Source organism: Scyliorhinus canicula, chromosome 1 (genome assembly GCF_902713615.1).
Source record: "Scyliorhinus canicula chromosome 1, sScyCan1.1, whole genome shotgun sequence".
Lineage (NCBI taxonomy): Eukaryota > Metazoa > Chordata > Chondrichthyes > Carcharhiniformes > Scyliorhinidae > Scyliorhinus > Scyliorhinus canicula.
In genome coordinates, this window is record NC_052146.1 from 254105880 (window position 1) to 254133860 (window position 27981).

The following is a 27981-nucleotide window of genomic DNA, read 5'->3' on the forward strand; positions in this document are numbered from 1 at the left end:
GAGCACTCTACTTAAGCCCACACCTCCACCCTATCCACGTAACATAGTAACACCACCTATTCTTTTTGGACACTAAGGGCAATTTATCATGGCCAATCCACCTAACCTGCACATCTTTGGACTGTGGGAGGAAACTGGAGCACCCGGAGGAAACCCACACAGACACGGGGAGAAGGTGCAGACTCCGCGCAGACAGTGACCCAAGCCGGGAATCGAACCTGGGACCCTGGAGCTGTGAAGCAACTGTGCTAACCACTGTGTTACCGTGCTGCCCTAATTTATTAGTTCAATTTATGCAATGGGTTCATATTTATCTCCTTTGTTTATGTTCTCTCTTTTTGATGAATCACAAGTTAATAATCTCTTGCAAAGAAGTCCTATTTTCCGAGGAATATGCATATTTCCATACCATTGCCTGATCCATTTTTGAAACCAGCAGCCTGTTTTAACCCAATCCACCTGGTGGGAAATTGAACCTCCTGAGGCAAGAGCCTCAATCTCCTCCAAAGGTATCGCTGTTAAAATCATGGCTGATAGGATTGCATTGTGATCTCTACCCCTATTTCAAGCATCTGCATGCATAGTTTTCTTAAGGTATTACTGAGGGTTGGTTGGAATCAAGGCTTACATCCTTTGAGAACATTCAAACATCTGAACAGAGAATGACAGAATGGTCATGAACACAATTATCCAATAATGATTTCGCAAGAAGTTAGCTTTGGCCGGTTTTCACCTTGCTTTGGAAAAATGTGATCTTTCTTTTTTATCAGTGTCACATGGTAAAATGGGAAAGCTAAGATGACGTAAATGCAGAAAGAGAGATTTAAGCCACAGGCAATCACATAATCAGCCTAAAGGCTATTCTTGCAAAATTCCAAGGAAAAGTACTGATCAAACGCAATTCATTAGATTTCCTATGGGCAGATGAAGAATGATTCATTAATTAAGAATATAAATGAAAAGAAATACTGAGTGAAAAGTTAAGCAAGCTAGGTTTTCCTTTTGACTTACCGGCATTGTCACTGCTGTAACTGTAGTTGCGTTAATTGTTGGATCATTTCTCCTCTCTTGGTAGACAACACGATATTGAGAAATAACTCCATTAGGAGAGCGGGGCAGGATCCAATGCAATAAGACTGAGAATGCACTTGTGGCTTGTATAGAGGGAGCAACCATGCCTTGAGGAGCTGCTTCAAGTGTTTGTACAAAAGCCCACATACTGTCTACTGATCCCCTCGAGTTATGAGCTCTGACACGATACTCATATCCAGTGTAAGGCTGAAGCATATCCGAAGCATCTATAAACTCCAAAGCACCTTCAGACCAAATGAAAATCAGCAGTTCTTCCTGAGTCCCAACAGGCCGTCTGCAAATCAGACAGAAGTGAAAACATTTATTATTTTCATCCAAGTAATCCTGCAAGAAAATAGGTTGGTTATATCCAATTTTATTTATCTTAAGGTGAAATGTGCTTGTGATGATGCATGGTATTAAGCATTTAGCCTTTACAAATAGAAAACAATTGACTTCATTTGACAAAGCCTGCTATTTCTTAGGAGAAAATGCGGTAAATATGCATGTTCCCAGATAAGCTAATAGAGCAACATGGATCATGCAGACCTTGATTATTTCCCCTAATTTTGTAGAATACATGTTAAATGCAACATGCTAATGGAAAAACTGTAGAACTGCATTTGCACCTCTCCAATCAGTATTTGTTGCCCCTTCCAACGTAAGATGAAACTTTGAACAGAGAACAATGACAATTTCCAGGAGCCCCAATAGTCTGCTGGCGTTGGCGTTCCCAGCTCCGGCAGTGGATATTTCCTGCCTCTGAGTGCTACTGATTAGCCAGAGACCAGCAGCTCTCCAGTACCAGCAGCACCAATTGAAAAGTGGCCATCTCTGGTATTGTAGGAGGCCCGAGGTGCAGGATTGGTGTAGTTGGAGCCCTGGAAGGCAGGTAAGTAGGGTGGGATCACTGGGGCCAATAAGGGAAGCCCAACAGGGGTAAAGCTGATGATGTAAAGATAAGGGGAAGGCTCCTCCTTTTAGCCAAATCGACCTGAGAAGTAGGATTCCACTGGACCCCCCCCCCCCCACAACTAACCAGATTGCAAACATGTCCAGCAGGTTTTACCCAGCTGGCATTTTGCCCTTTGGCATTGCCCCTCCACCACTACTGGAATCCTAGAAAAGGCAGGTGGCCAGGCAAGAAAGCCATCCTCAAATCTTCCCTTCCCAGACTTAATTGGCAGGAGTTGGGAAGGCAACGGCATCACCACCCCAAGCCTTCCTACCCCATTATTTGCACCCCCCCCCCCCCCCCCCCAACCTCTCTACAACATCCATTCCAAGGGGAGCGTTAGATTCCATGCCTGATGGCTGGCCTCACCAGATTGTAGTATCTGTCACCGTAGAACTTTGATGTCTGTGTGCTTAATAGGTGCGATGGTGGAGTACAGTTAGAATTGAGGGAATGGGGTTCTACAAGGTTAGACGGTAACAGAGTGAATGAGGAAAATGAAGGAACTGGGAGGACTTATATTATAGCAGCAGACCGAGAGTATGCAGGAGACCAGAGGAATGGATGCTAGAGGATGGAGAAGGCAAGTGACTGATGCATGATGGGGACCTAAAACAAAAAGGAAGGATAAAGTCAAAGACAATAGAAGGAAAACTTGGCCATCAAGGTACATTTGGGATTTATTTAGGTGGAGGCACAGGGGGATGAAAGTGAAGTCCTTGCTGAGGACAGATGGTTTGGGGCCAGGAAGGGAATGGTCAAAGAATATAACAAAAACCCGGCCAAGGATGATCAAAAGGAGAAATAAGGTTCAAGGTTGATGAAAGATGTGGGCCAGGATTTTCCCCCACCGGGTCGTACCGGCGCCAAAGAAGCGTGACCGGCCGTAAACAGGTGGCCGCTCAGCCCATCAAGGCCCGGAGAATCGCCGGGGGGGGCACTGCCAACGGCCCCCGACCATCCCGACGTGATTCCAGACCCCACCCAAAAAATTGCCGCCGGAGAATTCGGCAGCCGGCGTCGGAGCAGCTCGGCGGGGGTCAGAGAATCCTGCCTGTTGGATTTAGAGGCAGGCTCACATCCTGGCGCTGTTTATGTTTCTAGTTCTTGTTACCACAATGGAAGAAAACACGTTCTTTGTTAAACCATCAGATGAGACAAAGGGCGATAGGGAACTGAAGATCAGCAGAGCAGTGAATAATAATAATAACCGCTTGTTGTCACAAGTAGGCTTCAATGAAGTTACTGTGAAAAGCCACTAGTTGCCACATTCTGGGGCCTGTTCGAGGAGGCCGGTATGGGAATTGAACCCGCACTGCTGCCTTGTTCTGCATTACAAGCCAGCTATTTAGCCCACTGTGCTAAACCAGCTCCTGGTTGGAAACAAAGTTTCCTTTGGAAACAAAGTAAAACAGCATCGTGGAAGAGCAAGATCATGAGTATGCATGCGGTGGCCCATGTGGTGATTGTAGATCTGAGTAGATGCAATACAACTGAGCAAGCACTAGAGGGAGCACGGGAGAGCTATAAATACACCGGGACAGGAAGTGAGGACACACTTCACGGAAGGCAGAACTCGTAGCAGGACACAGACACAGGCAGGCAGCATTTGAGGTAGCCATAAGTTAAGCTCTGAAGAGAGAACGAATTCACAATAAAGCATCTTCTCCACCTTTGAGACTACGAGCTTTATTAAGACACGAGGAACAACACATGGTACCAGGATTGGCTTCAGACGCTTACTACAGGACAACTCAGCTGCAGATACAGAAAGAACAAAATGGCATGGAAATCCCCTACTGGACATTGGACTTGGGAAGACATTGCTTATTCAAGGATGTGGCTTGGAACCCCACCTCAGCTGGACATGACCGGCAATGTAAGAAATGTCTGGAAAATGTTTAAACAAATGTTCGATTTATATATCATAGCTAATGATGTAGCAGCAGCCTCAGACAAAATTAAAATATCAATGCTCATTGCAGGACATGAAGGTAGGAAAGTATATAATGGATTTAAATACTCAAAAGATGAAGACAGCAACAATACTAAACAAATTTGAAGAGTACTGTAAGGAATTTGAACAGCACGGTATGCTCAGAGGCCAAACTGCACAGAGAATGAGTGATGCAAAACTCAAACAATCACTAAAAGAACAAGAAATTGCGAGTGAAAAGTACAGATCAAAAAGAAAAAATAACTTGAATTTTTCACAAAGCCAAAACGCTGAAAGCCAGTACAGATCGAAAGGAAAAGGTAACTTACAACTTTCAGAAAGAAAACACGCTGAAATCCACGATAAAATGGCATCGGAGCACATTTTACAGTCTCTGGCAGACAAAGACCTAAAATCTGCGTCTGCGCATGCGGAGGAAACCGAAGCCGCGCATGCGCAGTTTAAAAAAGTTTGTGTTGCTGATCGTTATGCGCATGCGCAAGCCGCGCATGCGCAGTGGACACAATACCGCACAGTAAAGGAAGGCCGATTTGCGCATGTGCAACTGATTCCTACGCATGACGTCACGAGCGGCATGATGTCTGAGCATCCGGACCACGCCTACTTAAAAGGGAAATGCCCGATAATTGAAAACAAGATACTTAAAGCGGTAAAACCAGACTTTCTTGCCTCAGAAGACAAAAAGAAAGCCTGAACTTAAACCAGCAGTTGAAAACAACTCGCACAACACCCTGGAAAAAGCAGTCTGCACCACCCAAAGTGAAGAGAACAAAAATAAATCCGAAACAAAAAAAGATGATTTGGTTTTCAAAGAATACTACTGAGTTATTCGGATATGCTGATCACACCATCAGCGACACGGTCGCAAAGCTCAACACGAATCTACTCGTGGTAGATGAATCCAACCAAGATGATTTGGTTTTCGAAGAATAATACTCAGACATGGCTGAGTTATTCAGATATGCTGATCACAGCATCAGTGACACGGTCGCAAAGCTCAACACAAATCTACTTGTGGTAGATGAATCCAACACCATGGTGCCATGGCAGAACGTCGATACATTGGATGACAGCAATACCCAAGAAGAAGACGACGCCACACAGAGAGCACAGAAAGACTCCACAGAGAGAGCGATGACAGGCTTCACAGTGATGAAAGACTCCAAAAGGGAAGCAAGCAAACACTCCCTGGCGAACACCATGCATGAACAAGACCATGAAGGTCAACCCGCCATATCTGAGCAACCGCAAGCAGACTATGAAAGTCTACCAAGCTCACATAAACAAGAAGACGACAATGTACATCTACCCACTGCATGCGAAAACAGTGACAAGGTGATCACACTCGACATACAGGAGGTACAGGATCACAGCGAGACTGACAGTTCTCAGCTTGTCTGTACAGAAGCACAGAGTAGGGCCACCCAAGTGTCCAGAGAGACCACGCCAATAGAAACCATCCAGATTTTGACTCCAGAAGAGGAGAACCAAGAGTCCAGTGAGACCACGCCAATAGAAATCATGCAGATTTTGACTCCAGAAGAGGAGCACCAAGAGTCCAGAGAGACCACGCCAATAGAAACCATGCAGATTTTGACTCCAGAAGAGGAGCACCAAGAGTCCAGTGAGACCACACCAATAGAAACCATCCAGATTTTGACTCCAGAAGAGGAGCACCAAGAGTCCAGTGAGACCACGTCAATAGAAACCATGCAGATTTTGACTCCAGAAGAGGAGCACCAAGAGTCCAGTGAGACCACGCCAATAGAAACCATGCAGATTTTGACTCCAGAAGAGGAGCACCAAGAGTCCAGTGAGACCACATCAACAGAAACCATAAAGATTTTGACTCCGGAAGAGGAGCACCAAGAGTCCAGAGAGACCGCGTCAAATGAAATTGTGAAGAATTTGACTCCAGAAGAGGAGCACCAAGAAAGCAAAGATGATGAATCTAATCCACAACAAATGACTGATGTCACCAGCATCAATGCAACATCAGATCATTCTCACCATTCTCGAGACGAAACATTCAATGACTCAAATTATCCACACGGGTCACTAATTGAGCATAACAAGAAAAACAAAAGCCAAACGAAGCACAGCAGAAACGAGGACAACAACAGCAAGAACAAAAGCAACATGAAGCGCGACAAGAACAACAAAAATCGCAAGAAGCACTGCAGAAACAAGAACAACAACAGCACCAACAAAAACTACAAGCACAACGACAAAAACTACAAGAACAACAACAAAACCAACAAGAAGCATAACAAAGATAGCGATAAGAACAAAGACAGAAACGCCAAAAACAGCAATAAGAGCGGCAACGAAAACAACAAAGACAGGAACGACAGAAACAACAGCAATGAAACAACAACTTGTACAAAATGGTACAACTCTGCACATGAAGGACAATGCCACAGCACACTGCAAAACAATGACAAGACTACAAACATGCCATGGGATGACAACAAATCGCATAAACTCACATCTGCTCCAGAACAAGCAAGCACACCAGCTTTCAAGGCAGATGACATAATAAATCGATACCACAAGCACAGAAAAAAGTCCATGTCAGTCAACATCAGTGGTTCGACCATGCAAACACCTCGGGATGACGCATTGGTTACTTAAAATAATAAGAACACCAACACCATTCACCACGTCAACAACAACAAAAGAAAAAACTCAGTGAACAAATTCATCACGTTTGGACTCATGAATGTTTTTATTAAGAGTGGACTCATAAATATAAATTGGCTTTGTAAAATATGCAATAGCACCCATCACTTGTATAGATACACATATCATAAGTACTGTTTTATACAATTTTCTTTAACGATGTACAGAAAATATGTAAAGAAAAAAGGGGGATGTGGTGATTGTAGATCTGAGTAGATGCAATACAACTGAGCAAGCACTAGAGGGAGCATGGGAGAGCTATAAATACACCAGGACAGGAAGTGAGGACACACTTCACGGAAGGCAGAACTCGTAGCAGGACACAGACACAGACAGGCAGCATTTGAGGTAGCCGTAAGTTAAGCTCTGAAGAGAGAACAAATTCACAATAAAGCATCTTCTCCACCTTTGAGACTACGAGCTTTATTAAGACACAAGGAACGACACAGCCTACAGTGGAAAAAGTGGAATTTATGACATGGTGAGAGCACTGGTTAGAAAAACATTGAATGTCATGGACTTATCAATAATTGTGGGGACAGACATGAAACAGAAAGGTCTTAGCAAATACCCACTCAAAACAAGAAAGGAAATAACTAACAATGAAAATGCATGGAGAAAGAGGAATAAAGAAGTCAGTGAAGTGGGAGACGGACTCATTCAACACTGGCATACCTAACGTGCACGTGTCATAAATTAAACAATACAAGTAGAAAGCAAAGACTGCAGATGCCATCATTTGAAACAATGAGAGTGGCTTCCCACTTGTGAAGCTATGTACGCACACTTTTTTACCTGAATGCTTTAATGTTTCTGTAATTTAATTACTTGACTGAGATGACCTGTTACATCATTCCACTCGTAATTCTCGTCTGTATTTGTAGAACCCTGTTGTGCGCAAATTAGTTGCTGTTTTTGCCTACGTAATAACAACAGCACTTCGATAAAGCAATTCAGTGGCTGTGATATGAAAGGTGCTGTGATAAATGCAAGTTCTTACTTTGCTATATCGTGGGCAGATTCACATACTTTGCTTATGTTTGTTCACCATGCTATAAAAAGCATGCACAAGCTTCGTAAAAGATGCAGAAGAGAACAATAAGGTTGATCCTGAGTGTAGAGCTTGGAACAGATGAGAGAATTTACTCAGAACCCTGGTATACAAAATATTGAATGGTATAGATAAAGTAAGATCAGAACATTCCCTCAAAATAAGTCAGGAAAATGGGAACAGAGGACATAAATTCAAACTAGTGAAAAACTATTAAAATACAGAAATTAGAAACTGTTTTTATTCAGTGACTACACGACGAAGCGACCTGCCTGGCACGTTAGTTGAGGCAGAAACATTACGAACGTTCAAAAAGAAATCGAATGCTTTAATGGGAGGCTGAGGACAGTGAACAGATCGGATTCAAAGGAACAAGTGGCCTTTTGTCAACCTTGACATTTGTTTTTTTTATGATCATCACAAATCTTGTAACAGATAGTCTTATTGCCTTTCATAACACGAAAACAAAAGGAAAACTAAATGAATTACAGAAGAAAGGATCAAAGAGAAATAAAAAAGGAAAATTGGAGAGAATATCAGAGACTTGTTCTTACAAGAATAAATTATTAACGGGCTGATCACAGTATTGTGAAATTGCTCATTTCTGTGCATTCTCTTAAGGGTATTTTATCGAGTTAAAAATGTGGATCTCCAGTATTGTTACACACGATAGGTGAAATTTAATGTCCTCCCCCGAGGTGAATTTGAAGGTGCGGAGAGCATTTAATTGGGTGAGAGGGTGCTCGGTGTGGACCATACCTCCTTCCTACCTCTGCCTCAATTGAGTCTGCGTAGGAAGGTTTGTGAATCCCATTCCTGTTCCGATGCCAATTGAGTACGTTAAATTGGAAATTAACCCCAAATTACATCATTACATCACACTGAACCACTAGTATTCAGTCACCAGTGGGTGGAACAGTGGCCATGTGGAAAACGCTAAAAGATAACATAAGAACATAAGAACTAGGAGCAGGAGTAGGCCATCTGGCCCCTCGAGCCTGCTCCGCCATTCAATTAGATCATGGCTTATCTTTTGTGGACTCAGCTCCACTTTCCGGCCCGAACACCATAACCCTTAATCCCTTTATTCTTCAAAAAACTATCTATCTTTACCTTAAAAACATGTAATGAAGGAGCCTCAACTGCTTCACTGGGCAAGGAATTCCATAGATTCACAACCCTTTGGGTGAAGAAGTTCCTCCTAAACTCAGTCCTAAATCTACTTCCCCTTATTTTGAGGCTATGCCCCCTAGTTCTGTTGTCACCCGCCAGTGGAAACATGTCCTACATAGGAACATACATAGAAAATACAAGTAGGAATAGGCCATTTGGACCTTCGAGCCCGCTCCACCATTCATTATGATCATGGCTGTTCATCAAATTCAATACCGTGATCCTGCCTTCCCCTACATCCCTTGATCCCTTTAGCCCCAAGAGCTATATCTAATTCCTTCTTGAAATGACATAGTGTTTTGGCCTCAACTACTTCCTGTGGTAATGAATTCCACAGATACACCACTCTCTGGTGAAGAATTTTTCCCTCATCTCAGTCCTAAAAGGTTTACCCTTATCCTCAGACTAAGACCCCTAGTTCTAGACACCCCACCATCGGGAACATTCTTGCTGAATCTACCCTGTCTAATCCTGTTAGAATTTTATAAGTTTCTATGAGATCCCCTCTCATTCTTCTAAACTCCAATGAATATAATCTTAACTGACTCAGTCTCTCCTCATATGATAGTCCCGCCATCCCAGTAATCAGCCTGGTAAACCTTCACTGCACTCCCTCCATAGCAAGAACATCCTTCCTCCGATAAGGACACCAAAACTGAACACAATACCGCAGGGATGGCCTCTCCAACAAACTATACAATTACTGTAAAACATCCCTATTCCTATACTCAAATCCTCGCGCTATGAGGGCCAACATATAATTTGCCTTCTTTACTGCCTGCTATACCTGCGCAGTTACTTTTAGCAATTGATGCACGAGGACCCCTGGGCGCGATTCTCCGCTGCCCACGACGGGTCGGAGAATAGCGGGAGGGCCTTCCCGATAATTTTCAAGGCCCCCCGCTATTCTCCCCCCCTCCGGCCGCCCCCCGACACGAATCGCTGCTCGCCATTTTTTGCGGCGAACAGCGACTCTCCGCGGGCTGATGGGCCGAATACCGCGGAGTTTACGGCTGTTTTCACGGCCGCGATCACACTTGCTTTCAGCGTTCGTGAAAACGGCCGCAAAGTGCCCATCCCGGACAACCATGGCACCGATTGGCATGGCCGCGCCAAGGGTGGCATGGGCCTGCGATCGGTGGGCACCGATCGCGGGCAGCGGGTCCGATACCTGCGCACTATTTGTTCTTCCGCCGCCCCGCAGGATCAGTCCGCGGGGCGGCTGAGGGGCATGACGGCCCGCGCATGCGCAGGTTTGAGGCGTCTGCGTGATGACATCATCTGCGCATGCGCGGGTTGGAGCTGTCCATCCCGCGCATGCGCGGCTGACGTCATCGTGCGCGTCAGCCGTCGTGACGCTTGGCGCGCGGACTTAGCGACGGTCGCTAAGGCCGCAATGCCGTGCTTCACGGGGCCCCGCTGCTAGCCCCGCCCGGGGGGAAAATCGGGTCCCGGGAGGGGGCGCAGAGGCTGCCATGAAACACGGCCAGTTTCACGGCAGCCTTTACGACTCGCCGCATTTGCGGAGAATCGCGGCCCGAGTTCTCACCGAGTATCCACTTCTCTCAATTTACACCCATTCAAATAATAATCTGCCTTCCTATTTTTGCAACCAAAGAGGATAACCTCACATTTATCCATATTATCCATATTATCCATACTGCATCTGTCAAGCATGTGCCCACTCACTCAGCCTGTCCAAATCATACTGAAGCATCTCTGCATCCTCCTCACGGCTCACCCACCCACCCAACTTTGTATTACCTGCAAATTTAGAGATAATACATTGAGTACCCTCATCCAAATAATAAATATATAATGTGCACAGATTGGATCCTCCCACAGATCCCAGCAGTACCCCCACTACTTTCCAAATACTGCACTGTCAAATCCTTGATAATGGACTCTAGCAACTTTCCTACTACCGACGTTATGCTCACTGCTTTCCCTGTTTTCCCTATTTGAATAGTGGGCTTATATTAGCTACTGTCCAATCTGTAGGAACCATTCCAGAGTCCAAAGAATTTTGGAAAATGACCACCAATGGAACTACTATTTCGAGGCTACTTCTTGAAGTACTTTGGGATCAAGATTATCAGCCCTGGAAATTTATCCTTCAATTCCATTAACTTCCCCAAAACCATGGGCGCAATTCTCCCAACGGGAGACTAATTGCCGACGCCGGAGTGAAAACCGGAGTGTTTCACTCCGGCGTCGGAGGCTGCTCCTTGGCCCCTATTCTCCCACCCCCGGGGGGCTAGGAGCGGCGCCGCTTCAATTTCATGCTCCGGGCCTTGGCGCTGCATCAAAGCGGCGCCGCATAAATGACGTGGCCGGCGGCGCTTAAATGACGTCACCCGCGCATGTCGGAGTGATCTTGCGGGGCGGCGGAGGAAAAAGAGTGCATCTTTTAGAGACGCCGGCCCGCCGATCGGTGGGCACCGATCACGGGGCCAGACCCCTACTGAGCACCCCCCGGTGCTCGATCCTCCTTCCCCCCCCCCCTCCCCACAGGCCGCACACTCAGCGTTCGCGCGCTGTTCACGCCGGCAGCGACCAGGTGTAAAGCGGTCGGATTGGGCAGGCCGCTCGGCCCATCCGGGCCGGAGAATCGCCGCTCGATTAGAACGGCGAGTGGCGATTCTCCGAGCGGCCTGTCGTAAAACTCGGCATGCCGTTTTGGCGGGGCGGTAGAATCGCGTGCGGGTGCCAGGGCGGCGTGGCGGGAATCACCCGGCACTCCCGCGATTCTCCCACCCGGCATGTGGGTCGGAGAATCGCGCCCCATTTCTCTACTACTACTGATTTAATTCAGCTCCTCCGTAAAACTTGTGTTTCTATGAACCTCCAGTACATTATTCATGTCTTCCTTTATGAAGACAGAAGCAAATTTAGTAAATGACGTCACCCGCGCATGTCGGAGTGATCTTGCGGGGCAGCGGAGGAAAAAGAGTGCATCTTTTAGAGACGCCGGCCCGCCGATCGGTGGGCACCGATCACGGGGCCAGACCCCTACTGAGCACCCCCCGGTGCTCGATTCTCCTTCCCCCCCCCCTTCCCCATTGTTTATCAGCCATTGTTTTTGTTCCCTGTTATGAATTCATTCATTTCTGACTGTAAGGGGCCTACATTTGTTTTTGTCAACCTTTTTTTCTTAACATACCTACAGAAACTTTTACACTCATATTTGCTTACAGGTTTCCAGGAAGACCTCATTGACAGTCACTCAGTGCCTAATCAGGAGTAGGAAGGGAGGTGCCCACTGAGATCCAGCCCCTGCATTTTCATCCAAACCTCTACCACCCTTCTAACTGCAACCTCTCCTTCCCTTGACTCTGATCCAGCCCTCATTCACCTACAGCTTAGGTTCCTTGCTGATCCTGGGCCCCTGGTGGGTGCATTGTTGGCAGGTACCATCGCTCCCCTAATGATGCTGATGGCAAAGGTGACCTGCCGGCCTCAGATTTGTTGGCATCACTCGGGAAGTCCTTGGTCCCAGGGAAGACCCGTTGCTGGCCACTTAAGTGCCTGATTGGCAGGTATGGTGGGCCTTCCCCATTTGAGGCGATAAGGGATTCTTGCATGCAATCAGCCAATGAGTGAGACCATCACCCTCCCCTCCCCCATTGTCTGGAATAAAATCTGCTAAATCAGTCAGAGAATATGGACCTGGAATTTCAATTGTGTCGGAAAGGCGTTGCAAATACTTCATGAATTCATTCACTTTTTAATAATAAATTTAGAGTACCAAATTTTTTTTTTTCAATTTAGGGCAATTTAATGCGGCCAATCCACCTACCCTGCACATCTTTGGGTTTCGGGGGTGAAACCCACGCAGACACGGGGAGAGTATGCAAACTCCACACGGAAAGTGACTGAGTGCCGGGATTCGAACCCGGGTCCTCAGCGCTATAGGCAGCTGTGCTAACCACTGCGCCACGTGCCGCCTATGAATTAATTCACATGGTCACATGGATCAGGAGAGATTCATGCTGGCGACTTACTAACAGATGACTGATGTGGAGCTAGTGCTACCTGTGCACCTGTTTTGTGGGTGACATGGAGAACTGGTCATCACTTTACACTTAAAGGCAGCCTCCATCTGGCAAAGGTGAGAAGCACCATAACTGCAGTGAGGAAGAAAGGCCTGAAACTGGACCTTAGTGGTTGGTAGGAGGGAGATCCTGCACCCAAACAAGACACTCCATCAAACATGCATGCCAGTAAGAGGAGGTAACTCAGAAGGTCAATGCCTTGAGCATAGCTACCCAGATTTGGCTGAAATACCATCAAAAACATTTCAAAACCTCACCAGGTTGTCAAGGCACGAACCCAAGCTTTCAAATCATTTACACTCTCCTCACATTTGCAGAACTGCAGTGTCATTATTCACAATTCTCCCCGGTCCAGGTCCTTTAATACTTCTGTAATCATGGCACCACAGTTTACTGTACCCCTCTTTTGCTCACACACTCTGCACCCCTTTCTCTCAGCACTATTTAAATGCTCGCTTCCATACCTCACAGCTCACACAGGCACACTCTCACAATACCTCACAAGATTTCCCCAAATACACTCTCTTCTGTCTTTCAGGAAAAGATACAACAACAAATGTGAACGCAGGAAGATTCTGAGACCTGCCCTGGAGCTGACAGAGAAAGGGCGAGTAACGGCCATGTAAGTGGAGACAATGCAGTGCTTGTCCCATTGATTGCCTTCACACCTTAGCATCTTCTTCCTTGGCCCCTCACCCTGCGTGCCTATCTGCAGCCACTCGCCTCTCTCCAGTCTCCTTTCGCATTAAATGCTGACTCTCACCACTCTATTTGTTTCAGCATTTTTTGAAATTTGAAACAAAACTGAATAGAAAAGAAGGCAAGCATTGTGACATGGGTTTTGCCTTCCAGATCCAGGATGTCAGGGTAGGATTTATGTCTATTCCCCAGAACCTGCCATTACACAGCTTAAGTTTCCTGCATTGGGGAGGTTTCCTGCATTGGGGACATGATGGGCCGAGTTTTTGGACTCACAAGTATTGGGAAATCGATGGCGGGGTCATTTATAGGTCATGAGCCTGCTCGAGGTGGCAGCACACTGGCTGAATTTTACAGAAAGGAGATCAATGAGTATGTCGTCTTCACATTCACTGTCCAGTTAGGGATGAAGGGTGGGTTCCAGAAGCAGGAGCTGTAGTTGGCAAAGGAAACCGACAGCTATGACTGGGTGACCAGTGAGAGCGCTGCTGAGAACCATCCACCAGGAATGACAGGGAAGTGCTGGAGCTGCCATTGGAATGGAGGAAGCAGCTGAAATCTCATATTAGGCCTATGATGATCAGAGACATTCATATCCAGGAATTTCACATTAAATGGCGAGGGAAATGGGAACTCAAGAGCCTTACCATTTTCAGCCAGAAACATTTCGATCTCCTTCAGCTATGTAATGTAATCTTGACCTCCAGCTGCGCTGCCGTCTCCTCTCACTTAGGAGACTGCAGAAACACAGCAGGGCCCGCATGACATCGGCACCATCTTTGTGCGGTTGCAATAATCGTCATGAGGTGACTTCTTAATTAGCTTTATTGCATCCCCACCACTGCTGGGTGAGTTGCTGTCACTGTAGGATGTCCACGCAGCTCCAGGAAAAACACAAGGAGGTGGGAAACAGTCAAGGAGCTGGTCCAATGCTTCATAGCAGCATCCCTGCCAGAAAGCAGAAGTCTGCCACTGCCCCAAAACATGAAAATATTTCAAAATGCATGTATGCAGGTCAGATGAGGTAACTGTAATGATCCTCAAATAATGATCCTATGTCCCTTATAATGTGAAGCTTGTACTCATTATTTATATTTATATATGGAAATTTTCCCTTGAAGTGCTAGTGTCTGTAGAATCATGGGGGTAGAAGAAAAACTGCATTGTGCCCATATTTCTGAATGTCCCATGCCACAAGCACCTGAAAGACTCTCAGTGCCATTTTGGGTTGGGTGATATTAAGGAGTCCCTCTTGGCTGCCTGAAACAGGTGGTAGACTCCTTGTCTATGTTAATGAGCAGCTTTATGCTTCTCTGAGGACCACCCGTGGAAATTTGTCAGGTTGCTGGGCCTGCTCTGTTTCATGTATAGTTCCTTCTGCTGCCAAAGCTTAAAGGTACCACGGGAGCTGGGTCACTACTATAAAAGCTCTACATCTGAACTATGAGCTACTATCTCAAAAATGGGCCAAAACCAATTTCTCGGCCATTTTCTGTTTTTCCTTCCAAGTACTTGTATTCTTGGTAGAGATAGAGTTGAGATGTATGAAAATTATGAAGATCACAGTTTGATAGATTGGAGCGTATAATAAAGCTTCAACACAGAATTAAGCAAGTGACCTGTAGGAACAGAGAATTTGGAATATCTAGACTTCCTTTAGGTTGAGTATCTTAGGTTTCTTGCATTCAACCTGTGTAGTCAATCATTTCAGCAACAATTACAGTAAAACTCCTTTAAGTTACCCATGCCATCATTTTGATTGTACTCTGCCGTCATTTTGAAAGACTCAGAAACATATTAGAATAGAACAAGAAGATTAATAGTGATTGCTAAGAGATAAGGCTGTGAACACCCTTCTCTAACTTGCCATGATGAGTAATTTCATTAACATTGTAAAAGGTTGTTTACTGCTTGTCGGATTTGGCTCGTTTTATAAACCTCTTCATAAACATTAACCAGCACAGATGTCCCGCTTTATTTTACTTGGACAAATATTTTTTATTATGGACAAAGACAGTAGAGAATACAGCAGTTAATTAATTCTCTTTTAATAAGGATGTTAATTTAAATGAAACACTTTCTAAGGAAAGGATTTATTCCCCATGTATTCTACAGAACCTGTTTAATAGGAACACAGGGACAAAAGTAATCTTTTGCCACAGTAGGACATTGGGCCCCATTAAAATGTGATGCTTCTAATAATAGAGAGCATTTTTGCTTGGTAATGCAGTTACTTATTCAGGCACAGATAAAAAAGGGGTGGAAGTAGGCATTCTGCCTAGCCGAGTCAGAAGTAATAAACCTTCTGCTCAAATGACACAATCAAATCAAAATCATAATTGTAGATTGTTGGATTCCTCTGTGTACAGCAGAATGTTGCTGACTGACATAGATAGAGAGCTGATTTTATTTAAAGTGTAATGAAAACGCTGCACTGGGGCACTAGATACAAATGTTATATTGGGCAATATCACAATGAATCACTTGCCTGTGATTTTAGTTGGAGTTTAGAGTCATTGAAACAACCACAATATTAAATCTTTTGCTGATGACAGTGACAAAACAGATGTTTATAATGACAGAACTGGGATACTTGCTGGCAGTTTCTTTCTATTTTCTAGCACATACCTTTAATAGATGGAGTAATAAAGAAGATTATTTCAGGTGACATATTACTCTTACTCTTTTGAAAATGGGTTTGCACTGTGTGTTTGTACTGATAGCAGCAAAGAAGGATTTGTCACAAAGACAAACATTTCCAGGGGCCTTATAATTTTGGGGTAGGTTTAGTTTTGCACAGAAACATTCTGTTCTTTATCAAAACTGTTGTGTTTATTTCTTGAATTGACATTAGCCCCAAACCAGAACGAGGAACAGAAGTGCTGAGTAAAGCAAAAATAGTACAGAGGGGTCAAAAAAGGAAGCAAAGAAGGAGAAAGACACAAGGGCGGATTTTCAAAGGGCCACACCATCAAGAATCGGTGCGGGTGGGCTTAGGAAATCGTGGTTCCAGAGGTTGTCTTGTGATCCTAATGCTTCCGGGACAGTTTTAAATTTTTGGAGTCAGCCATCAATTAACAGCCCTATAACTTCTGAAAGGGGCAAAGGTGCCTGTCAGTTCGGGATTGGAAGTTTCTTCTTTTTTCTCTGGTGAACTTTTGAATGCATTGGGACCCTTTGAAACAAACTGACGGATCAATTATCGCCAGCAAGAGCGCTGCTCCTCATCTTGTCCTCCATGTCCTGTCGCATTTGACATCTCGGCTGTCTGAGGACACAACATGGCTGCTGCTTGCCTTTACAGCTGGCACCAGGAAATCAGTGCCTGCCTCTTGGAGGCACTCAGCACTGACTGCCTCCTGGCTAATTAGACCATTTATACTTAAAATAGCCTGATGAGAATGACACAGCATGGCGTGGGTTTGGGTGAATTCCAGGTGTTGGGTTCTTGATGTTAACAATCCTTCCTCCAAACTTGGCCTTACAAAGACACCACTGACAGATATGGGGCTGCCAATATTCCTTGATTTATCGTGTGCAACACCTCGGGAATTTGACCAGTCATGTAATAAATTTGTATTTCTAACTGGATGAATGAGTAATTTTGTGCATATTGTGATTATTCAAATAATAATCTAAAAACAAAGACCTGGAGATTAAATTGAACTTGAAAATGGACAAAAATCCTGAAGTTATCACATCTGCTTCCAGTTGCAAGATGTTAATGTGAGGCACCACCTCTCTGAACATGGCTGCAACTAGAGAAAGTTGAAAACCCTCACCAGAAATAGCAAGGTAAGATTTTTAGCTTTCACTTCAGTCACTACTCCCCACACCACGAACACCAGCAGCCTCACTGCTCATAACATTCCCCTTGTCATTGTCCTTCATTTTTCCTACACTTATAGCACGTCACTACTTTCTCCTATTCTCACAATTGGTACACTCTACTCCAACCAACATTGTAACTCTCATTTCTCCACACTACAAATCATCCATACAATATGCAAATCATTCTATGAAAGGTACATTCTCAAAACCACTCAAAAGGTAGTTGGTCATGATACTCTCTTCTTTCAGGCAGAAGGAAGTTGAGCGGAAGGTGTGATCGGAGGCACTGATTGGAAAAGGTGTGCCCACCTAGGCACTCTTTCCTTTGTGGGAGAAGTCACACCTGCCATCATGGACAGAGGCAGAGTCATGTCTGTGATGAGTGGCAGCATTGGGGGAAACAATTCACAAGGTATCCTCATACATGATCACCTTTTACCCTTCTATCTCACTTTGCTCACATGGTATGACAAACGATAGATGCTTTCCACAATTGCTTATTTCCCTCTGTTCTATTTTAGCCACATCTTTTAGTTCAAGTGCTGAAGATGTCTGTGCCCCTGTGACACTTCAGAAACAAGTGGGCAGCCTTCTTGATGTAGCATGCCCCATTTCAGAGACTGACACCAAGCGTAGGTAAGATAATAAGTGCAGAATGAGCTCATGCATGCCACCTGCCATATTGAACCCGTAAGCAGCCATGTTACCTTGCGTGATGACATTTCTAGGCCAAAATATTCCAAGTAAAGCAAAGCAAAAAAATCATGGTTAAAATTTTACCTGTAAATAGAATAATTTGTGATAATTCCATTACGTTTTTCAGGTGGAAGCCATTTGACTTCTACAACTGCTGACCCAACTGCTGTTATGACGGGTGGCTGTTGGTTCTGAGGTGGTGCTTCCGCTGTCTTCACAAATGCTCGTTTACCAACTCCACAGCCATCTAAATCAACAATATTATATTTAAGTTAACTAAAACCTAAGGACTAAATATTAAACAACTGTTTTTTATCCATATACATTTTATCAAATGTCGAGGCTGAATTCTGAACTGCTGCAAAAATCCTCTGTAAATTAATCTTACACGTGGATGCCAGAAAATTGATCCATTGCAACTTACTCCGAACGTGTATCCCATTATTTTTTGATTCAGGTTCCCTGCCAGCAGGGAGAGTTCTCACATAGAGGGGGCACCCCACCACACAATTATTGCCCACCTCAACGTAACCACCACGGCTGTATCGCCACAACTTACTCCCTTCAATATCCACTCCCGCCTGTCAATACCCACTCCACCCCCCATCGTCACTGCAAGATCTCCCCCTCAATTTCCGCTGCTTGTCACCGCCATGTTCCCCCTTTCAATGGCCTTGACGCTAACCCCCTCCCACCACACATAACTAAAAATGAACTGGGTTCGCCAGAGGGCTCGCCCCGGCACTGCTCCTCTGGCACAGGTGGCAATGCCAACCTGGCAGTGTTGACCGGGTCAGTGCTGGGGCAGTGCCCGGGTGCAGTGCCCTGGGAGGCCCCTCTTACCCCCCGGGGGCTATAATGACCTTGGCACCCCTGCCAGAAACCCTCAACCGAATCCCGCCTCTCGCAATATTTTGCACCGGTGTCACTGTTCTCGCTGACCACGAACACAGATCCAACATTTCCCCCAGAATGTGCACAAGGTTTATAACGTCTACAAAATTTATTTAAATAAAGGCAGTAATTTCAACACTGAATTTTCCAAGCTTTGGTTAGCAAGCGCCTGTGCATTATGTCCACCTATTCAAAGTGGGCATTAACAGCAAACAGTATTCCTGACATATGGGAACAATTTCTTAAAAGAACACAAACATTTTCTTATAATGATAATTGAGAACAATGGGCAGGATTCTCCGGGGGGCGGATCCCGCCCCGACGCTGGCTGCCAAATTCTCCGGTGGCGGGGTTTTGGTGGGGGTGGGAATCGCGTTGCGCCAGCCGGTAGCCGCTAGCAGCAGCCCCCCGGCGATTCTTCTCCGCAATGGACCGAGCGGCTGCCCGTTTTCGGCCGGTCCCGCCGGCGTAAATCAAACTAGGTCCATACCGGCGTGACCTGGCTCTGCGGGTGGCGCAGAGTCCTCGGGGGGGGGGGGGGGGGGGGGGGGGGGGCAGGGGGATCCGGTCCTGGGGGGTAGGGGTGCCCCCACGGTGGCCTGGCCCGCGAGCGGGGCCCACCGATCCACGGGCGGGCCTGTGCCGTGAGGCACTCTTTCCCTTCGCGCCGGCTGCTGCCAACCTCCGCCATGGCCGACGCGGAGAAGAACCCCCCTGCGCATGCGCTGGGATGACGCCAGCACACACTGGCACTCCCGCGCATGTGCCAACTTGCGCCAGCCGGCGGATGCCCTTCGGCGCCGGTTGTGCCAAACCCGCACCGGACGATTCCGCACCTTCTGGGCGGCCCGACGCCGGAGTGGTTCACGCCACTCCTCGGTGCCGGTACGGCCCACCCCGCCAGGTAGAGGAGAATCCCGCCCCAGAATACAGTTTCTGACTTTCCACATTTTCTGACTGGTTGGTGGTTTGATATGGCGGTGGGGTCTGGTGCACGTCACTCACTTACTGGGCCCTTTCCTCTGGTTACTGCTACTCTCCAGCCTCACTTAATGACCCCCTGCATCTACCGTTCACCAGCCTTACTTACTGGCCCCAAACCCTTGCCACTCTCTAACCTTGGTTACTGAGCTCTTGGCGATGATCGGTGATGCGGGAGAGTGCAGGTTACTGTGGCAGGAGCAATGGAGTGGGGAGGGTAGAATGGCATGAAACTGGGGGATGTTGAACAATGGTGGTAAATGGGAGATGGCATGGGTGGAGGTAGGTATAGACAAAGGCATGGGAGGGGTATGAAAGGATGGGGGGGCTGGCAATGGGAGTGGGATACAGGATTGGAGGGAGGGAGAGGGGAATCAAGAATAATTAGTGGTGTGTTGGAACCATCTGGATAAGAAAATACAATGCATGGCCTGCATGACCCAAATCATCAGAGGCACCTTCATTCAGAGTGACGACTACCTGCTGCCCAGAACAGATCACTTGCTTCCGCCATGGGTAATGCAACATTGTACTAGCCACAAGCAGAACTTGAATATAATAAACCCTGTGAAGTTGAAATGATCATTATAGACCACAGAGGCTGCTTCGCCAAAATTTTAGAGTGAGTAATACAACAGCCTGTTGTATTACAGAGCCCGCTCCCGCCATGTTAAAGATTCACCCACCCGCCATAAAACGGCGTTCTTCAAATCCCGCCGGCCGCCTCGGAAAACGGCTGGCGCCGGCGGGATGCCATTGTTTTTTTAAGCTTTTTTAATCACCGGCCCGGATGGGCCGAAGTCTGGTCACGTCGGCGAAAATCAAAGTAGGTTTATAACGGCGTCAACCATTGATGATGGTTGACGCCGTTCATTTACCTACATTGAGTGCGGGGGGGGGGGGGGTAGGGGGGGGGGGGGGGGGGGGGGTTGGGGGGTAGAGGTAGGGGGGTGGGGGTAGGGGTAGGGGTAGGGTAGAGGTAGGGGTGGGGGGGTGGGGGTAGAGGTAGGGGGGGTGGGGGTAGGGGGGTGGGGGTAGGGGTGGGGGGTAGGGGTGGGGGGGTGGGGGTAGAGGTAGGGGGGTAGGGGGAGTCGGGGTAGGGGTAGAGGTAGAGGTAGGGGGGTAGGGGGCAGCTTTGAGAGAGAGAGAGGGAGATTGTGGGGACAGTCAGAGAGAGAGAGACAGAGAGAGGGAGTCCCGTCCGTCCTCTGGCTGAGAGCAGGGCTTTGGTGAGTATATTGCAATCTGCCTAAACCCAGGAATATTGCCTGGTTAGAATGCAGAGGGAAATGCTGGGACCCCGGGTGGGAGATGTGTCTGGATTTGTCTATTTCTGCTTCAGCCTCTGCGATTTCAGGTCAGTTTCACAACAATAGGAAAAACGCGCGGATAGAGAGGGAAAAACTTTTGGCAAAGTTTCTGGGTTCTGACTTTATAATTCACAGCGCAGAAATGGATGCCCGGGGCCAATGCACCGTCGCGCCCCCCTCTGCACGACGCTGCCCCCACACCCCTACCCCCCCACCTCTACCCCCCACCCCCACCCCCCCCCCCACCCCCTACCCCCCCACCCCCACCACCCCCCTCCCCCCCCCCACCCCCCTCCCCCTACCCCCCACCCCTACCCCCTCCCCCTACCCCCCACCCCCCCCACCCCCCTCCCCCCCCATCCAACGCCGGGCGGCGTTGATGATGTCACCCGTCGTCAACCGACGCGCCACTTCCGCAGCGGGTGAAACTGACGCGTACAGCGTCACTCCGCTGCTGGCCCTTTCGGGACGGGAGATTTAGGGCTTATAAGCGGGCTCTGATGCCGGAGTCACCAGCGCCGTTTTTGCCCGCCGTTCAAGGGCGTCACGAAGGTCTTCGGTGAATTTTGCCCCGGGTTACCATTAACTAAACGTTTGCTACTTGCTACCATAGAACTAGTTTGAATCCATGATGGGTTGAATGTTTCATGTCAAATTAGCACATTCAAAAAGGAGTATATTATTTTAAGCTACTTGCAATCTAAACAGAAGGGATGAATTAAATGAATTAAAATCGCTTATTGTCACAAGTAGGCTTCAAATGAAGTTACTGTGAAAAGCCCCCAGTCGCCACATTCCGGCGTGTGTTCTTTAGGCTATGTTTTTCTACACCCTCATTACTATCAAACTCAAACATGCAAAATTATCAGGTAAACTCCTTAATGACAATTGGAACCAATAATGTTCTGTCTTACCTGGCTGACATGCCTGAACTCTTATCTCATAGTCTGTAAATGGATTCAGTTCTTCCACTAATAAGAAATGATAATGACCAGCAGGATGAATAGTTGATTGGGCAGTTCCAAGGTTCAAGGTAACATTATAAAGCAAGGGGGCTGTGGTATTGAAAACACCTACAAGCGGTGAAAAAAATAGTACAAAATAAGTTCAATGGCACTGCTCATCAAAGTAAACTGAGCCTCAAAATCGCACAACTCATTTTTCTCTCAATCTTTTTTTCCTACTCCAATATGCATGGCTTTATGTGTTTGGAATTGCCTTAGAGCTGCTGAGGCCCATCATCTTAATTTCCTCAGAAGAGTGAAGGAAACCCTGGTTGCATATATAAACAAGTTTTCTGCCTCATTTCTGGCAAAGTTTTGATGGTACTGCATAACTGTTCTAAGGGATTTCTAAGGGCTTATCTGAGGGCTTAAGTGGGTCGGTGAAGACTCGATGGGCCAAATGTCCTCCTTATGCGCTGTATGTTCTATGTTCTAAGCTATGCTGTAGATCACAGCATCCTGATTTCCCTCTATTAATGTTTTCAACTTTAGTGATGCCTTCCACTAGAGATTTTATTTAGCCCTTTCACCTTGGCTTTCTAATTCTTTAAAAAGACAACTGTCCGCAACCTATGATTCATCACTAATTGACAATCTCATTCAGAGAGGCTACAAAGAGTGCTGGTGTAAAAAAATTGAAAAGAAAAACACATTTGTGCAGTAGAGGTAATCTTCTGAGGTTAGTGTTAAAGCCGGCTATTGCTTCACATGTTTTCTGGGATTGTTTGGTGCTGGCATTGAATGAAACACATGGGAGAATATTCCATTATTCAGCACTGAAATTCCTTATCTCGAGAAACATAACATTTACCCCAATTTTCTTTAAACCGTAGTTCAACAACAGTGCTCATTAATAGTTTAATCTCCTGTGAGAAACTGCTACTTGTACCTATTAATTCTGTCAAACATTCCCGACAGGAAGGCAGCATCTGCAATAAATTCTTTCGGAGTAAATTACGATCTTGGGCATAATTTAGTGTCGGCGACAGGATTCCCCCTGCCAACTCCCCCAGAACCAACTACCGGTTAGAGATTCGCTGGTCGGCCCAGGTCACTTTTGTCTAGGAGGCTCGACCCTATGTAAATGCAATCGGGCATTTTGTTGGTCAATGCCGGCTTGCTGCTCAATCAAGGCTTCAATAGGGCAGAAATTCCATTTCATTCCTCCGCTCAATCCCTGTAGCCCAGCCCATTTATTTCCTTTAAGTACTTATGCAATTTCCTTTTTGAATCCTTGATCATCTCTGCCTCCACCACTCTGATGAGATCATATCACTCAATGGGTAAAAAAAAAGTTCTTTCTCACATGCCCCTTTCATCTCCTGCCCAAATTGTTTCTAAATTACTTTTTGCAGATGAGTTATGTGGTTTGACAAGTTTTTATTTTTCACCACTTATTTTTAAGAATTTAGGAATACAAATCTTTCAAATTTAGCACAAGCCTTAATCCATTCTGGCTATAGCCAAGACATCACACTTTAGTTTGTTAGCATTCACTGTAATGACCTTTTTCATTATTTAGAACAATGAAGCATGGATAGTTAATTCAAGATTTATGAAGCTGAAATGTATGCAGAGAGCAAGTTGATTATTACTTTATCTTTACAAATGGAAGAAGTTAAATTATTAAACTTCCTTGATTAAAAAAAATGTCACTGCACATGTATCACTTACAACGATACATGGTTTTAGACTTCATTCTTTGTGATCTATAAGTGGTAAAATTTAACCTTTGTGGTGACAAATACCTTAAAAGTAATACTCAGTAATAGATGGGTTAATATCCAATAAGTAGTTTCAACATCATTAATTTGTTTCACGTTAACTGTTAAATAGCTTATTATGATAGATCAGTATCAATCTGCTCCTGTTTGTAGGAAATTTGAACTTTACCCTCCCAAGTTTTAATATCACCGCAAAATGTCGATGCCCACCTTGCCTCCAGAGGCAGGTTGGCAGTTTGGGCCTCAGATCGGTCATGTGGGAGTGAGAAAATAGTGCAGGCCGACAGTGGGTTTTAGGTGTGCCACCTCCTGGCTCCACGTGAAGATAACATAGTAAAAATAAAGCAAACCATTTGTTCGCGGCTACTGGGTGAGCCAGGGAGAACTTTGAAAACAAAGTTGAGTAGACGTGGTACCTGGTTTGGTCAGCGCTACCCAATTTCTGCTACCATTGATGTATTCAAAGGCTTAATATCTGCTTAAAGGGCTGCTGCCTGAATGTTGCTGAGGCCAAGGTAATGACTGATGTATTTCAGACATCCTTTGGACTCAAAACTGATGCATTGTACCCTCATTTCCGACCCAATTCCTCTTCCTATGTGCTTTAAATTGCATTCACCCAGTGGTTTCTCTGGTCTGTAACAATATCTCTTTCTTGAGGACAATGAAGTCCTTCCTGGAACACAATCACAATACTTATGTATGCTAAACTGACACACATGCTAAGTATAATCTTTCAGGTTCAGGCCTGAGGTCACTGAACAGGGATTATAAATTGCTGTGGGAAACAGATTTCTATTTTTGCTTTATTTAATTAAAACATAATCCAATAATGCCTCTCAAATATCTTGCTTTGGAAATTCTACTGAAAGAAATAAGACTGTATTTCTAAATGGTAATATACCAGGTGGAGTCCAGCCTATGAAGAGTGAATATGGACTAGCCACTGTAACGTTATATGGAGCTGGAATTCTCTCTGGCGTTGATTCTGGCGTTTGAACAATGTAATTTTCACTTCTACCGCTCCCTCCTCTTGTGTTGGCTTGCAATTGGTACACATATCTAGAGAAAAATACAGCAAATGATTAACAGCAGAATTAATGTTATTTAATTCATTTTATAACATGCTATGTCTGGCTACAATTTCTGCACTTCTGATGTAAAAATAGATGGCTATGGGATTGGCATTCCTTGGTGTACTATTTTCAGCACATTGATGTGTTCGCCTTAAATTCCTGTGTCTAGTATTTTACTGGAGTCATTAACCCACTTATTTTGTAATTTGATGCCACATCACAATTAGTATTAAAAATACCCCTCCTCTGCTTGTAAGATTTAATATGAGATGTAGAAATGGTACTTTAGCACTTATATTAATGTTTAGCTCAGCAACTTTCAATGTGTTTTAACTACTCAGATAAGGGAGATAAAAGAAAAGCTGACATAGAGCACAATCATTAAAACGCATCAATAAACAAGAGGAGTCACAAAAGACAGTAGGTGATTGAATATCACCAATATTTGTCTTTTAAGAGCTCTCCTAAAGATTTTTTAAAAATTTTAATGATTAAATATCACCACTGTTTGGCTTTTTAAGAGCAAGTCAAAGGATTCTTTCAGACTCTCACAGATTGGATATCACCAATAATCACTGCTTAAAAGCTTGTTAAAGATTTGCAAAAGTTTTACCTTGTGTTGGGCTGCAAGCCAGTATCTGTGTAGTTGAGATTTATACTTGCACCAGTGAAGATGGCTACATCATCACGAAGCAAATGGTAATGTGTGATGATCCCATTTGGCTTCATTGGCTCTGTCCAATAGAGTTCCACAATATTGGAGCTTACTACAACATGATGAGGCTTTGACCAAACTCCTAACAAGATAAATAAAGACAGTTTTTGTGCATTGAGGAAGCATCAATTTTGCTGATTAACACCCGAATTAATAGTAACAAAAATAAAAATGTCTGAGATATAGGGCACGACCGAATGGCCATGCTGCACCCGTAAAACAGCTTGTTGCGGCTTAGTGCGGCTGAAGATAGGGGGGAGACCTCTACCTGCTCACAATGACTCGCAATTTCTAATGCGATCCAGAGATGCAAATGTTTTAACTTTTTAAGGTATTTCGGAAAGATTGTTCCTTTCCAGGAGTGATAATATAAGAAATAGGGCTTGGTTATTTTATGAACAAACTTTATTAAGAGAAAAGAAAAGAAAACAATATTTAAACAGCTCTCACTCCACTTATACAGAAAGACAAAGGCAATACTTGCATTTGCACGCCCATAAAGTCTTTTAAAATTGAATTCATCTGAAAAATGGTTCTGTCATAACTTTGTGCTGAATTAAGACACATTTACTTATGTTGAAGTCTTTCATGAATTCCAATCTTGGGCGGCATGTGGCACAGTGGTTAGCATTGCTGCCTACGGCGCTGAGGACCCGGGTTCGAATCCCGGCTCTGGGTCACTGTCCATGTGGAGTATGCACATTCTCCCCGTGTCTGCGTGGGTTTCACCCCCACAACCCAAAGATGTGCAGGGTAGGTGGATTGGCCACGCTCAACTGCCCCTTAATTGGGAAAAAAATAATTGACTACTCTAAATTTTAAAAAAATGAATTACAATCTCTAGAAATTAACCCGCAGATTGCCAAAAGGTCCAGAGAAATATCTGTCCACTGGCCAACTACTATTGCTGCTTCTTAAATTCAGACACTGTAATTAAACATTATTATTATGGTAAGAAAGTTGCTCAAATATCAATGTAGCTTAATTGCTGTAATCATAGAATTTCATAGAATTTCAAGTGCAGAAGGAGGCCATTCAGCCCATCGAGTCTGCACCGGCTCTTGGAAAGAGCACCCTACACAAGGTCAACAACTCCACCCCTATCCCCATAACCCAGTAGCCCCACCCAACACTAAGGGCAATTTTGGACTCTAAGGGCAATTTATCATGGCCAATCCACCTAACCTGCACATCTTTGGACTGTGGGAGGAAACCGGAGCACCCGGAGGAAACCCACGCACACACGGGGAGGATGTGCAGACTCCGCACAGACAGTGACCCAAGCCGGAATCGAACCTGGGACCCAGGAGCTGTGAAGCGATTGTGCTATCCACAATGCTACCGTGCTGCCCCAAAACTCTGCTTTGCTCTCTCCGCAGATACTGCCAAACCTCCCGGGTTTTTGTACATTGTGTCACCTGAAAACTGGTGACGATCACGGCAGCTCAAAGCAATTGAAATGAAATGAAAATCGCTTATTGTCACGAGTAGGCTTCAATGAAGTTACTGTGAAAAGCCCCTAGTCGCCACATTCCGGCGCCTGTCCGCGGAGGCTGGTGCGGGAATCGAACCGTGCTGCTGGCCTGCTTGGTCTGCTTTCAAAGCCAGCGATTTTGCTCAGTGAGCTAAACAGCCCCTTAGCAGTTGGGCTTTCTGAGTAAGGGGAGTGGCGCCGATCAGTCTGTGTCTGTACCGGTTGCTTGATTGAAGTTCTATTGTCCTGGGAAAATGGGCCATTAAAATGCAAACAAGCGGGGGTTTCGATCAGGTCTGGCTACCTGTGTTTTAGAGACACATAGGCTGTGTATCTGTCTGAGTCCTGCGTTGGCCATAATTCAGCCCCTTAAATCCTAACACAACAAAACTAAAATATACTTTCACAAATCAATTGTTATCAACAGTTACCAAAAAAGAAACACTGGATAGGTTTTGATGGGAACCAGGCAGCTGAGGTCCATGCACGAGACAGATGAGGACCTGATAAAGTTACGTAAATCATATCCTATTTTTGATCCCAATTGTAGAGGCTGGTTTAGCACAGTGGGCTAAACAGCTGGCTTGTAAGCAGAACAAGATCAGCAGCGCGGGTTCAATTCCCGTACCGGCC

At 45.5% G+C, this 27981-nt stretch overlaps 1 protein-coding gene across 4 annotated transcripts in view; it reads right to left on the reverse strand.

Moving 5' to 3' along the window:
• ush2a (Usher syndrome 2A (autosomal recessive, mild)) overlaps positions 1-27981 on the reverse strand; it is a 1354742-nt gene that overhangs the window by 190248 nt on the left and 1136513 nt on the right. For all 4 annotated transcript variants that reach the window (XM_038811752.1, XM_038811743.1, XM_038811716.1 and 1 more), the window contains 5 exons: positions 25773-25956; positions 24988-25145; positions 22270-22428; positions 18255-18417; positions 1012-1366 (listed from right to left, as the gene is read on the reverse strand). In XM_038811752.1, the coding sequence (XP_038667680.1) occupies positions 1012-1366; positions 18255-18417; positions 22270-22428; positions 24988-25145; positions 25773-25956 (1019 nt within the window). The remainder of the gene's footprint in view (positions 1-1011; positions 1367-18254; positions 18418-22269; positions 22429-24987; positions 25146-25772; positions 25957-27981) is intronic.